The sequence below is a fragment of the Festucalex cinctus genome, chromosome 4, assembly GCF_051991245.1.
Source record: "Festucalex cinctus isolate MCC-2025b chromosome 4, RoL_Fcin_1.0, whole genome shotgun sequence".
NCBI classification, from domain to species: Eukaryota; Metazoa; Chordata; class Actinopteri; order Syngnathiformes; family Syngnathidae; genus Festucalex; species Festucalex cinctus.
The window spans coordinates 16,321,428-16,336,504 of record NC_135414.1 but is presented as its reverse complement, the minus strand read 5'-3'; the positions used below and the strand labels follow the sequence as shown (position 1 = coordinate 16,336,504).

General features: G+C 39.3%; 1 protein-coding gene across 1 annotated transcript in view; it reads left to right on the top strand.

The window, feature by feature from the left end:
* The window catches only part of shank2b (SH3 and multiple ankyrin repeat domains 2b), a 149,310-nt gene that overhangs the window by 27,545 nt on the left and 106,688 nt on the right, over positions 1-15,077 (top strand). The window contains exons 8-10 of the mRNA XM_077519293.1: positions 1,573-1,740; positions 5,508-5,624; positions 8,250-8,327. Coding sequence (XP_077375419.1) covers positions 1,573-1,740; positions 5,508-5,624; positions 8,250-8,327 — 363 coding nt within the window. The remainder of the gene's footprint in view (positions 1-1,572; positions 1,741-5,507; positions 5,625-8,249; positions 8,328-15,077) is intronic.

Genomic DNA, 15,077 nt, shown 5'->3' with positions numbered 1-15,077 from the left:
AATTTACATACGCGCAAATAACATTGGCGCACCGTGGCACAATGTGGTTGGCAGCGCGCTTAGTGACGGATTTCTCCCTCTGCGCGTGTTTAGTGAATTAGGAGCTCCCAGATTGCTCCATTTTTACCGGTTAGCGCCACGCAAACATGACGCAAACTTTCATGAATAAACCCCTGAGTGTGCTAAATTCATCTATTTGCACAAGTATTGCCTGTTTAGGAGACTCAATCCTAGGTGCACCCGGTTAGTAGATCAGTATCCTCATATATCCTGTTTACATGAGCAATCAAGTTTACGTCTGTTTTTGCACATACAAACCGTTAAATAAATCAGACCCATCAATATTAATCCTATGCTTGCTTCATGTTTTATTCACACCTGCTTTCATCAGTTACTCGAAGATAGAATCCCATTGGTAAGCATTCACACGGTCTGACATGACTGCACATGACACAGACTTGCTCATGTTAAGGGATAACAATGTTCTATGTTATTGGCATATGGCAGCTAAACGTGATCTTTTGCAGTCTGATGTTTCTTTCGTGTCACATCTGTTTCATTACTTAACTGTATCAATTATAATAGAAATAGTCATCCTTATCTTTGGCATTTCAGACAGTGACACATTTTCTTAGCATAAAAAGAGCATGTAAAGTCCCCTTGTAATTCTTAAAATCTTCCACCGCATCAAAATTCAAAAATGCTAATAACACTTTTGATTTAACAAAGTATTTAGCATTGGAACATATAACAGTAACACTAGGGAACGATTTGAACACACACACACACACACCCCTACACACAAAAAATGTTAGATTTTTGTGCTGATTAAAATTGAAATAGTAATGCTGATTCTAAAATTGCATTCTCCACAGATAAGCAAAATTCCACTGATTAGCTGTATTAAGACTTGCCAGCTTATTACAGTTGGGCTCATTGAGGCCGGTTATAGCCCCTGCGGTGTTTTACAGTAGCTACTTTAAGAATGCCATAACAACCGTCCACCACACATAACAGATTTCTTGGATCACAGTTACCACGAGGTTCCGGTCCACCCACAGAATGCGCCCAGACCAGCACCCATCAAGCCCTTTGGCCTTTTTGAATTCCCACGCATGCCATTCGGCCTTTAGCGTGTGCCACAAACCACTGCTTAACAAGAATGAACATAACAGACTATTAACGCAAAAATTACTTATGCTCTGATGATGACATAGGCTGTCAAATAAGCAAGTAAGGGGAGGGAGTGACTCCTGCTGGTTTGCTTCAATCATAAAGCTTTTTAACATCATTATCCTGTCACGCACAGTAAGTATTTAAATAAGTTAATCTCTGTAAAACTTCACAGTTAACAAAATGTATATTTTTCCTCTGATGTTGACTTACTGGCACTTTAGCCAAATAGTTTTGTACCAGGCAGCCAGGTCAGAGATGACTTGTACGTTTCAGTTTGTAAATGAAAGTCATGACTGCAATGGTTGACACAGCTTATTCAATAATTCAGATCCCCATCTTTCTGTCCTTTTTGTTTTGGGCTCGCTACGCGCACCCTCGCATGCCCCCATTTTGCAGACACTGCTGGAGCTGGGGGCTTCTCCAGACTACAAGGACAGCCGTGGTCTGACTCCTCTGTATCACAGCGTGCTTGTGGGGGGAGACCCAGGTTGCGGGGAGCTCCTTTTGAACCATCACGCCTCTGTGTGCTGCCAGGATGAAAACGGCTGGCATGAAATTCACCAGGTACACACAAGTGCACCATGAGACTCACCAGCTGCACTCATTTTCACAGAGGGACTTTGGGATGTTTAGTTATTTGGAGTAGTTTGCTTTGGGTGAACACACACACACAGACACACAGTGTGGCAGCTGCTACCCTCTGAAGAAGATAAAAGGCATGTTGGGCAAGTTGCCCTGCAGCTATAACAACAGTATGCACATCTCTGCAATACACGCGCCCGTCTGTCTTTACCATCAGTTTTATCAGACTGCTCATATCTAAATCCCTTCACCAGTCTGTCACATTTCAGACACAGAAATGATAAGAGTTTAAGTGTGTTAGGTTATACAATAGAAAGCATCATTCCTGCAAGTATGTTCTTGTGCTACGTTCACACCAAAGGTTAGACGTTACTTTGCCTTTGCTCGGGAGATCAGAGCCACTCCTGATGACATTGTGGCCCCACACACAAAATTTCGGGGCCCCACCAGAGGCCGTATTTCATGACGCGGAACAAATTCTGGCGATGTGGTGTGCACACAAAAATGCCAAGAGCATTCACACATGATGTGCAAAGAATGCCCGGGCCAAACTGTAGAATAGGAAATAAAAAATGGAACATATTTTGCTGACGGGGTTTGGGGGACGAGATGGCATTTTGGACAATAAGTCTAGTACATGTTGGAGCGTTTCCTTCCCAACATTGGCCAGATGTCGCAGGTGAAAAAATGGGGCCTCTTACAGAGGACGGGTGGGTGTGATCTGCGTGTATACGGTGAATTCTGTCAACAGAGTCCCATTCTAAACAAAGTAAAATTTACACTTGGAATTGAGTAAAATATTCAAGTAAACTTTACTCAGAGAATTTACCTATCCCATGAAAATGAAAATCCCATTAAAGATTTTTCACTCATAAATTCAGAGTAAATTTTGCAAAGAGGGATTTTGACTACATTTGACTAGTTTAAAAAAAAAAAAGGTAAACAAGGATTGAGAAACGAACTCACGACCTTCCTTGGGAGATTACAGAGTTGACATGAGCGATATACTAATATACAGTATTATGGCTCATCAAGTTGATTGGCCGTCTCCCAACCTGAAGTTGTGGGTTTGTTCCTCAACCCTTGAGTAACTTTTTTTTTTTTTTTAAACTCTCTTCCAAGTGTAAACTTTACTCTATAAAAAGTCTATTTGGTCCCCACTCTAGTGCCTGCCAATGTACATGATGAACGTTAGCCATACCTGACCCAAATATGGATGAAACTGGAAAATAATCCAAATACTGGAGCGGTAGATCTCTGACTTTGAAAAAAAGAAATCATGCCTACCTGAATGGGACACCTGACACTGGGAGGTGGAGGCAGGGACTCACTTTTGGAGGCTGTAAAGGCCATTTTTGCAATTAACATACTGATAGTAGATCCTGTGCACCATTTCAAAATGGAAGCTCCCTCGCCAACCCTATACAGTATGTCTAGAAAAACAGCTGAGCATAAACCTCAATTTCTCAGTAACATTGTAGGTGGGTCTAGCAGGATGCTACTTTCATCTATATTTGGAATTCTATTCTAAGCTACTGTGTAAATCTTAACATGTTGTTGGACTTGTGCTTGCATTTTAACCTAGTCATTCCTTTCGATATAAGACAGTTTGGATCCATGATTACCAAGAAGAAAAGCTTTCCACTACTATTATTTTCCACAAAATGTGCTCAACATGCGTTAAACTCAATTTAATACCCATACGATTTCCACATCGTCTGTGTGTTGAACAACTGACGCAATTCACTACCTTGACCAAGCATCTAGGCATTGTTTTAAAGCCTGCTTGTGTATGTATGTGTTCCTTAGTAGAATTATGCAAAAACAATACAATGATTTCTAACGACCTTGGGTGAGCCATTCACATTGCACTTTGATGACGAATGCGATCAAAGTAGCCATCTTGCCAACATAAAGATCCCGCCCCAAAACAATGCTGAAAATATGATACAAACTATTTTTGTTTGTTTTTGCATGCTAATTTTAATTTCCAAATAAGTCACTGCAGCTGTTCATCTCTACCCCACAACTGAGGAACAGTCATGTGGAGACTCCAGCACACAGTCAACTAAGACATTTCATTATTTGTCTTATTGTGTCACTTAGTATTATCTGCAAATATATCATCATGATAGTGATAGTTTTTTTCACTTATTACTGGCCAAAATATGTAATAAAAGATCCTGCACCTTGACGCAGACATTCTGTTTTTCCTTATGGTGTGATTCCGGGTCAATTGACTCACTCGGAAAATACTTAGGGGCCTATTCACTAAAGGTTTGCGTCACCTTTGCACCGCGATAATCGGTAAAAATGGAACAATCCGGGAGCGCCTAATTCACTAGACACGCGCAGATGGGGAAATCCGTCACTAAGTCCACTGTCAAACAGAATGCGCCACTGTGCACCGGTGTTATTTGCGCATATGTAAATGAGGTAATTTGCATACATTTGAGGCAAAATATGCCCACCCCAATGCAAATGAGACTCATTGATACGCAGCATCTAATTCACTAACGCCAGAGCAAATAGCCACACCGAGTTCGCGTGACGCAAATAACGTTTTTGGAAAGCATGTATTAACCTGACGCAACCTCGATCCCGGGATCATGACAGCAGTGCATGCCATTTGCGGCACAATATGCACGGCTGATCACGCAGAGAGGTGAGAAAGAGAGAGGGGGAAATTTTTCCGTGTTAGTTTTGGACACATTACGTAACCCGGGCTGATTGGCAATGGCGGGGAGGCATTTTACGATCATTCTTACATGCCAGATACATACTGTACGCCCACGTCAACCTCTGAAAATCTATTTTTTTTAAATTATCGCACCAATAATTTGGACTTTATGAATGAATGACGTCGTTGTCGTCATCTCTGCTCTGTACAGCTTAATGGCGCTCTAAACGCTTACTCTCTGTCCATTCTCGCTTTCTGATAATGTCATCTTTCTCGCAACTGTTACTATAACAACCATGTTCTTGGCGCAAATCCATTGCCGTGTGTGGTAAATCAGGTGCAAATTTGCTCCAAGCTGTCAGTTTTGTGGGTGTTTGCGCCGGTATATGATTAGAGTAATATCCTTAGTGAATAGGTGGGTAAATGGGCGCAGACTGCGGGTGCAGTTGTGGTGTAATATGTCGCGCTATTACCGGACGCAGCGCATTCTTAGTGAATGCCCTTAATGTGAAAATACGTACAATCACACGTACTATATCAAATCATAATTTTACATTCTAACAGCAACAGCTCAGGTTTTAATTTTATGCAGAAGATGTGTGATGATGGCTTTCTTGAATTTTTTTGCTATTATATATGTTGAGATACTGGATATTGAAATGGTGTACTAAGTAGCTTTGATTACATTTTCAATATTACAAACTTTATCCTCATTTTATACAGTTATAGTTCAATATACACATTTGGGTAAAACGGTAACAGAATGTGAGTGTCTTGCTTTAATGCACCTTTTCTGGTGGTCTGTTCAAGAAATGTTCCTTTTACACTCAAATCCTTTTTTGATGATTCGTACATTTTGTCATATTTTGACTGCATTTAATGCCTTTCAATTTCTGCTGACTTATATGTATTCCCCTATCCTGTAGTGGCTGGGTTCAAACTGAGTGTGATTGCGGTCCATTTGGGTTCTAATCTAATTTGGAGCACACTGACATCTAGTGTAAAAATGGATGATACTGCAACTGATGCTTTGTGCTGGTGAGAGTAAACAACCATGTTGTGTTTTTAGGCTTGTCGACATGGACATGTGCAACACCTGGAGCATCTTCTGTTCTATGGAGCCGATATGGGTGCTCAGAACGCCTCAGGAAACTCTGCCCTACACATCTGTGCACTGTATAACCAGGTGAGGAGTGGGCACAAAGTTTGTTCAATGTTGTGACTTTTGAATGTAAACATCAATATTTATTCAGTTAGACATGTGCCCAAAAATTGAGGGATAATTAAGGAAAAACGTATTAATTTGAAGTTACAGTATAACTGTACTTTCATCACCTCGTGGTCTATTATATTATCACACCATCCTTGGCACCTCTCATGCTGTGTCTCATTTCAGTGCTAATGTTACTGCAGCTGAGCAGAGATTGTACAAACGGCTGTACAAAAAGATTCAATGCTATTATCAAGCACTGGTTTCCATAACTGTTGTTATAACAGGTTTGTGTGTGTTTTAATGAGTACATTCATTGGTTTCTTAAGTTTTTTTTTTTTTTTAAAGTACTTTTCCTGGTTCCAGTTCGTCCAGTACACATGCTAAAAATTTTGAACCAGTAGGTCACAGTCAACCTGCATAACTATAACTTAACTTGGTTGGCTATAAATCACGTGACTTTGCAAAGCAATGGTGACTTGCACTGAAGCACAAAATTTTCATTTGCTAAAAAGCCCCTGAAACCTTCAGCTTCAGTTCTGTTGTCAGAATCCTCTAACATCACTGCATCAATTTAGTTTTTTTTTTTTTTTTTTAAGGGATGTTCAGTGTGCTGCTCTTTCTGCTGCTGACTCTACCTCATTCAGTTGTTCTGTTTCTATGCACCATGTTGGGTCCTTGTTACTTCTCAATATGGGGCTAATTGTGTACTGTTTTTTATTGTCACATCCACAAATGTCAACCTCTAATGGCCAAATTTAAAAATCTAGGTTGATTGACACTTGATGTCAGAGGATTTTACTACTTGATAATATCACTAGTGGTTAGTATGTGTGCCTCACTGTTCTGAGGTTCAGGTTTTGAGTCTGGGCTCCCTGTTTTGAGTTTGCATGTTCTCCTCATGCTTGTGTTGACCTTCTCTGGGTACTCAGGCATCCTGCCACCTTCCAAAAAACTTGCCAGTTGGGTTTGTTGAAGACTAAATTGCCCATACATTCATTATGTGTTCATATACAGTTATTTGCCCTGCAATTGGCTGGCGACCAGACCAGGGTTTACCCTGCCTCTTGCCCACAATCAGCTGGAATAGGCTCCAGTTTACCCGTGACACTAACGAATACAAATTCATGGCTTCGGGTGTGTTTGTCTGAGTAAGATAATGTGTAATAATCTTACAGAGATAAGAGTTAAATTGTAGATACATGGATAGAGCACTTGTTACTACTCTGCTATGGCTCAAGTGACTCTGTCATTGTGGAACAGCTGGCATTTGAAAGTTATTCATGACATCTAACTAACTAACAACTCAATCCCCACAAGTTAACTTTTATAATTAATCCCTTTATTAAACTAGCTTTTTGACCCTTTGAGGTACTTTTGGAAAAGCCAAAGTGAGCCTGAGCCCTCTGGAGCAGTGGGACAATTCCCGGTGGGCCACCAGACGGTGCTATTTTGTCCCACGGATTCATTTCAAAAACAGCAAATAAAGTGCTTTTGGTAGACCTAGCCAGGACCACAGTGACTAACTTTGTTTAGCAGTCTTTTGTGCTCATAATTGTTCAAATAAACTGATTGTGACCCCTGAGCCAGAATATGATTCTGAGCGTTAAGACTATAACCTACCCGAGAATCAACCTCGTTCCTCTCAGACTGCAGCAAAATGATAACTTTTTTCCCCTCCTATTTATAAGTTTGCAATATTAGTCTAGCATAGCCTAATGGTGGTCACTTAAAAGTAGGGCTATAAATAAACAAATAAAACGTATTTTGCCATTTAATCAAATTGTTTTGTCATGTACATCAGTGTGTTATAGACTTGAAAGTATTTTGCACACAAATCAAATAAGCTGACAACAAAGTTGGCCCCATTTGGGAATATTTTTAAACTAAATTGGTGGTGCTTATATATTGGACAATATATTTCCTTATAGTATCATTCTTCTGTTCTGTCAGCAAAAAATATACCCAAGATTTCTGTTTGAAGTCATCTAACACTGTGATATGAAATGTGAGTAGAAATGACACCATTGTTACTGTAACATTTAGATGTTGAATCTGTGATACTATTTACTGCATTGCCATGTATCAATATCTGCATAGGAGTCAGTATGAGCCATTTTCTGAACCTCAAAAGCTTGTTATGGATCTAAAAAAAAAAGTCTCTGTACGTGTGCGTGCACAGTCCATGCGTGGTTGAGCACTTTGTGGGCGATTTGTGTAGCAGATTCAAGCCCCTCAGCAGTCTCCATCTCTCTGTTCTTCTCCCTCGCTCTTCTCTCTCGATTTCTCTCGTCCTCCCTCTCTCTGTCTTTGGAGTGGAGGAACAGATACACACTTAACAGCCAGCGAGGCTGCATTCCTGACATAGGTGGTAGATGTTCTGTTGTCTCCTTGTGCAAGGAATGGGATAATATGAAACAGTTCCGTTTGTACTGACTTTTTTTTTTTTTGCTTTGGACAATTCCTATCATGTCACTGGAAGACAAGCAACCTTTCTCCTGACCAAAGTAGGAGAGTTGAAGAGCCTCGATATTGTCTTAGATCCCGGTCTCTCTCTCTCTCTTTTTTTTTTTTAATTATGTGTTTTTTTTTCTTCCCCAGGATAACTGTGCCAAGGTGCTGCTTGTTCGTGGAGCTGATAAAGAAGTGAGAAACTACAACAGCCAGAGTCCTTTTCAGGTAGAGTTAAAAAGAAAAGAAAGAAAAGTCTTCAGTCTTTGCATGATCTTATTCATTAAAACTGACTTGTATTCAGCTTTCAACACATATGGAAAGCATTTATGGTACATTTCTCAATTGTTTCCATGGTAACAGTACAATATGGCCAAGGTTAGATTCAACAAGGACTACAAATGTCTTTCCACAATAGACTGAATTAGGTTTGTTTCATATGTGTTTCAATTGTGAGTCTTTGTCGTAGAGATCTTTTATTGGCCAGTTTTATAAAGAAGAACATCCATATCTTTGCTGTCCTGTGAAAAACATTTATGTCTATTTTTGTCATTGTCACAAAAAAAAGGACATAAGTGTTTTTCACAGGACAGCGACGATATACAGTGTTCCCTCACTTTTCGCGGGTGTTACGTTCCAAGCCCACCCACCATAGATGAATTTCCGTAAAGTTGAACCGTATGCCACCACAGTTCCCACCCTTCTTAACGCTTGTTAACGTTGTAAATGTAATAAGAAAAATTGCAGCATAAATAAAGAATGCAGTAAATCCGTGAGGGGTTGAGGTGCGCTTTGTGGGTGGGGAGGGGGTTGAGGGGATTGTAATCATCTCTGAAAAATCTGCGATATAGCGAGGTACAACCCAAGATAAACCCCATAATATATGCAATACAGTGAATCCATGATAAGCGAGCCGCGAATTAGCAAGGGCCAACTGTATTTTATCATCTTGAACAACTCAAGTTTCAGCTCGAACTGTATTCAGAACATTTTTGTACTTTTGCTGACCTATTCTTAAATAATTGCATTTTTTTATTTCATAATGATATGCCGTGATGAAAAGGAAGCCTGCCCGAGAATCACAAAATGTCGATAAAGCTAACATTTAACAAACTACATATTAGGGGTCCACGCTAAAGTATCTGAAAGAAAGTTGACATTTACAATATTACAAGAAAAGAGCAGTAAAGACTAAAAATGTAATAATTACTACAAAAAAAAGTATTATACAAAACACTTTAGCAAGTACACGTGTATCTGTGGAGCAGCATCTTCAAATTTTTGTTTACCAGGTGTTTCACAAATAATAAAATGAAATAGTATATTTAGTAGTAAGTAAAAATGATTAAAGTATTTTTTGGGGTGAGCGTGCGGATGGACGATTTTCAAACTTGTAGATAAACATCTGCCATGGGTTTTATGCCCTTCAGTCTGAGACGAATGCCCCTTCATGCAGGGGGAATGGCTCAATGGAAGATTTTTTTTTTTTCTTTGGTTGATAAGCATCTGGTATATTACCCGGCAGTCATTTTTCTGCTCATTGAAACTTTTTCATCATCTGGGGTGTGGCTGTCAATGCCCCTACTCAGGACCGATGCTCTGAGATCCCACCTTTGCATGCCACATAAAATAGCTTGTTAGTTCTTGTTGAGAACCATGAGCTTGTCAACATGAGAAATTTAGGGACCGCCAGTAAATACACATACGCAGTTCAAGTAATGCAGTGATGTTGATGTGCTTACTAGATTTGCTAGCCCGGGTAAACTCACCTTATTCACGTTCCATCATTGTGTAAGGTTGCTAGCAAGATGGAAGAATATATATCAGAATGTCCTGAACACCTGTTTTCATGTCAGTGTTGTACTAAGCAGAATAATCATGCATGGAGTAGTTCTGACATAGCGGGGGATCTGCGTAGGCCTTAGCTGACATCCTGTTCTTCCTCTTCAGGCATAAAGTAGTTGCAACTGAATTGACAGCACCAATGCTGGTTGCAGTCAATAGAGCACCCCCCCCCCCCCCCCCATTTTTTTCAAAGTATGCTATATCTTATGCATTATGCAGTACATGTGTACATTTGTAGTGGATGAATTGTGGATGACTCACTCTCATCTCGATCCCAGGGAAAAACTAAGAGCTTAGGTCGCATGGCTGACTCGAACCTACGCCTGAGTTAAAAAATAATCCTATTTAGTTAGTAAAACAGCATCCTTCACGATTCTCAACAGCCCCCCATGGAAGTACTTCATTTGCATATGTGCTACATAAAGGGAGACCCGGTTAAGGTTGACATGCATGATTTGAACCTTAACTTTTACATATAGAGGCGGCACGGACGCAAGATCAAGTCCAGGCATCAACCTTCCTGGGTGAAGTTTGCATGTTCTCCCGTGCCTGCGTGGGTCTTCTCCGGGTACTCCGGTCTCCTCCCACATTCCAAAGACATGCTTGGCAGGTTAATTGGGCGCTCTGAATTGCGCCTAAGTGTGCTTGTGAGTGTGGATGGTTGTTCGTCTGTATGTGCCCTGGATTGGCTGGCAACCAGTTCAGTGTATACCCCGCCTACTGCCCGAAGCCAGCTGGGATAGGCTCCGGCACCCCCCGCAACCCTTGTCAGGAATAATTAAGGAAATGGATGGATGGATGGATGGATGGATGGATGGATGGATGGATGGATGGATGGATGGATGGATGGATGGATTTGAAGCCTACATGTTTGAACTGTAACTTTCTCTCCTGAACGTATTTTCTTTGACCTGTGCCATTTTATTGTGGATGGTTGTTCGTCTCCGTGTGCCCTGCGACTGTCTGGCAACCAGTTCAGGGTGTACCCCGCCTACTACCAGAAGCCAGCTGGGATAGGCTCCAGCACCCCACGACCCTTGTGAGGAATAAGCGGTTACGAACATGTATACATACATATAAATATAAAAAAATAAATATATATATATATATATATATTTGTTTGACGATATTTGACTCACGATATCGATAATATCACGATACACGATATCTACGATTTTTTTATATATTGTCGAAAATAATGTAGCAATATATCACGATATGTGACTGAAAAAAACAAACAAATTCCCAGAAAAAAAGGAAAATCTTCAATTATGCATTTATTTAATGCCAAAACATGTACAATGTACAAAGTTCTGCATTGTGCCCCACTGCCTCTTAGCCTTTTAACTATAAACATTGTAAAGTGAGACAAATTAAATCTATCTATCTATCTATCTATCTATCTATCAATCGATCTATCTATCTATCTATCTATCTATCTATCTATCTATCTATCTATCTATCTATCTATCTATCTATCTATCTATCTATCTATCTATCTATCCATCCATCCATCCATCCATCCATCCAAGCAATGTTCGGTAATTTAGCGTCCGAATTAGTGTATTTAAAAAAAATAAATAAATAAAAAATAAAAAATAAAAAATAAAAAAAATGTTTCCCAGCCGTTGGAATATATTTCCAGGTAAGCAGGGCATCATCTTCTTTTTATTATTTTTCGATTACAGAAGAAAAAAACAGGTTGACATGACAGCTACGAGTTCTCAGTGAAAAATCAGGGTAAAATCAGCCAAGGCATCGAGAGGTACAAACAGAAGCTCTCCTACTGACAGTGACCTCAACACAATGACAAGCAGCCACTAGACATGCTGTGGACTCACTTGTTTTTAAGAGGAAAATATCACTCTCTTGCACTTACTATCTTTATCATGGTTGCACTCTCCACCTACACATGAAGCCAAAAGCTGATTCCAACAAATTTGTGCCTATGTTCTAAGAGGCTGGCATTGGAGGAGATTTTGAACATTAGGCCTACTGTGGTCATTGGAAAAAGCATAAGAAAGAATGAGACTTCTAGAAGGTTTTACAGAACTACTACAGCTGTTAAAGTTAGCTTCCATTAATTTACAAGCTTACATAATCTGCATCTTATTTCAGATGTGATATAAAAGTATGCATTTGAATACATGGAAACCAATCATCTCTTAGACAGACAATTGCCGTAGTAGTCTAGGAGGCATCAGGGTAAGTCAGAAAGACTCAAAATAAGATTCGAAAAGAATTTTGGAATAATTTTGGAATAAATATAAGTATGCATAAATTAGTGGTGGGCGGTGTATTTCAGACCTGCATGGGCCCACCTTAATGCCACCTCTGTCACATTACAATTTTACAAAATAATATACACAAAGGAAATATAACAATTGTTGGCATTACAGTATTACAGCGGGTAAAACTTTTTACAGTGTGTAAAGAGTGCGTATACCTTTGTAGCTGGTACAATTTTATGTAATTACCTTTTCAGAGGAGGATTCCAAAATATTACATGTCAATAATGCTTTTGTTTCATGCTTTAAAACAGTCAATAATGCTTCTTTTTGTTTGCAAGCTTGTCTACTATCACACTCGTTTGAAATGTGTTGCGATGAAACCATTGCATTATTACATTACATTATGATCTATTTCCATGGGTAGAGTACCGTTAAGGACCCCCGTCTCTTTAATGGTAGCTCTTTATTTTGTATAATCATCAGGTCTAACCATCCTTAAAGAGAGTGGGCACGCTGCACATTTGACTATTGCTCGCAGCATCATTAGTAGCCACATTATTAACCCGGGAGTTCAGGCACAGCTGAATGAGGCACGTTTACATTGTGCTGATGTTTGTGCTCCTAATTAGCCCACTACGTGGGCGTGTGACAATACTGTTTGATAATATGTGTCAGATTCAGTGCAGTGTCTGAATTTGTGTTTATGAGCGTCTGTATGCGTGTTTGTGTGTATGTCACAGCCCAGTTCTTTATTCTCAACCAAATAAAACAATTAGAGAGAATTTAGCTGTCAAATATCCATTTCTCTTTCATAAAGGACATTTAAGGTGGTAAAACACTATGCTTCTTGAACAACTCCACTTCTTTACTATCTTTGATATTCGTCATCTTTTCCATCTACCCTCTTCTAAGCTTTTCATTCTATAATGGACCTCATTTAATGTACCATTCTGTTTATTGGAATCTCCAAATTATTTATATCTTCTTATTACCAACTTTTCACTTTTCTCATCTTTTTCTGTCTTCCATAATAACTAGTGCTGTCAAACGATTACAATTTTTAATCTGATTAATCACACTTTTTAATTTTGATTAATCACGATTAACAGCAGGCTAGGCTAACTAGCAGGCCAAACCGACTGCAAGGCGTATTCCACAATGTAATCTTTTTTTTCAACTGCAGGCAAAATAACCCTTCCGGGTTAGCTTGGCAACATTTGGGCCTCAACAGCGTAAACGTCCTACAGTGGCTTTCAAAGTAAAAGGAAGCTAGCTGTTGCTGCTAGCGGCTCAGCAGCCTCCTCAAGCCAAAAACATGTGATAAGCAACTACTCGACGTCACACTCTAAACGTCATTGTGGAGTAGTTGACTGCCCCTAACATACCCAGCACAGAGGGCTTACAGCTGTGATAATGTTTACTTACCACCCTATGCTAACACTAGCATAGCTCTCGCTATTGATACTGTCCAGCCTATTTTTTTTTCTGTTTGTAAAGTGTGGAACCAGAGGGGAAAATACATCTCTGCATGTTAACAACATTAAAATATTAGGGATCTAACGACTCACTCAAGCACCGGTTTGATTTGATTTCAATTTTCAGTTCCCGATTTTCGATTCGATTCCATTTATTTTATTTTTTTAATCTTGTCAATTTTTTCTTTTTACAAAACGACTCGTTTGATAACCAAAAGATGTTTGTCGTATTTTCCACTGGACAACTGGGGATTTATTTTGATACCCAGAGTTTCCGAGTTGAGAGAACCTTTCAAGTTTCAACATGGCGGAGGGCACTGAAAGATTTGTGAATGGAAATAAATATTCACAATTCTAAGGGCGCTGTCGTCCACTAGCAAGTTGTTCTAGAACAGGGGTGTCCAAACTTTTTCATTTGAGGGCCACATACAGAAAATCAGAAGGACGCAAGGGCCACATAATGTTATGAAGAAAAATTGTGTTTAGTCCTAAAAATTGTACAAATAATTTATTTGTGCTTATGTATATTTAGAAAAATGCTACAATACAAAACAATTTATTTGTAATATGGCAGTAGGGTTATTATAGTTTGGGAATTATTCATTTTAGTTAGTTTTTATTAGTTTTCAGGGTGGTTCTCTTAGTTTTTATTAGCTTTATTTCTTTAAAAAAAATGCTTAGTTTTACTTTAGTTTGTTAGTTTCAGTATTAGTATTAGTTTTTTTTTATATATAAATGTGTATTACTTGTGTGCAATATTAAAAAAAAAAAAAACATGGGAGCAACGTCATCTGAAGGTGCTTTTCTTTTGGCTGCTGCCAGATGACGTCACTGTGTGATGTACTTTCAAACGTTATTATTCCGGTTTATATCAAAATAAATCTACTAAAAAAATTTTTTTTAAAAAGAGCCTGACTGAAAATGGTTATAAAATTTAACCAAATTGTTTTAATCCAACATTGAGCAGGGCAGCCATCTATGATGCATACTGTGAAAGACAACCAAATGTGCCTTAATATTGGATACACATGAGGACAGTTGGAACCTTGCAATAGTGACTGTCCATGTCATAGTTGGAATTAATGATTGAATCAATTAATAATTTCCATAGTTTACAAATAACATCATTATTTGCTTCCTGCCTGTTAGTACTCTTGATTGGTTCTTGTGAGCCGGAATGCTCCCACCTCCTCAGGTTTAGCAGACTCATTTCCGGTGTTCACCTCAGCTGCATGTGCCCAACTATAATCCTGCTTCTCCTTCCCTCCCCCACTGCATTTATTTCTGTTATACACAACCATATGTCTCCATGGTAACCAGAGGGGGACAGGAAAAGAATCAATGTGAGGGCAGTGAAATGGTGTTGGCAGTAGCAATGGTGATGGTGGGTGGTGCGATGATAATGAAGAATACATTGCAACTGTCTT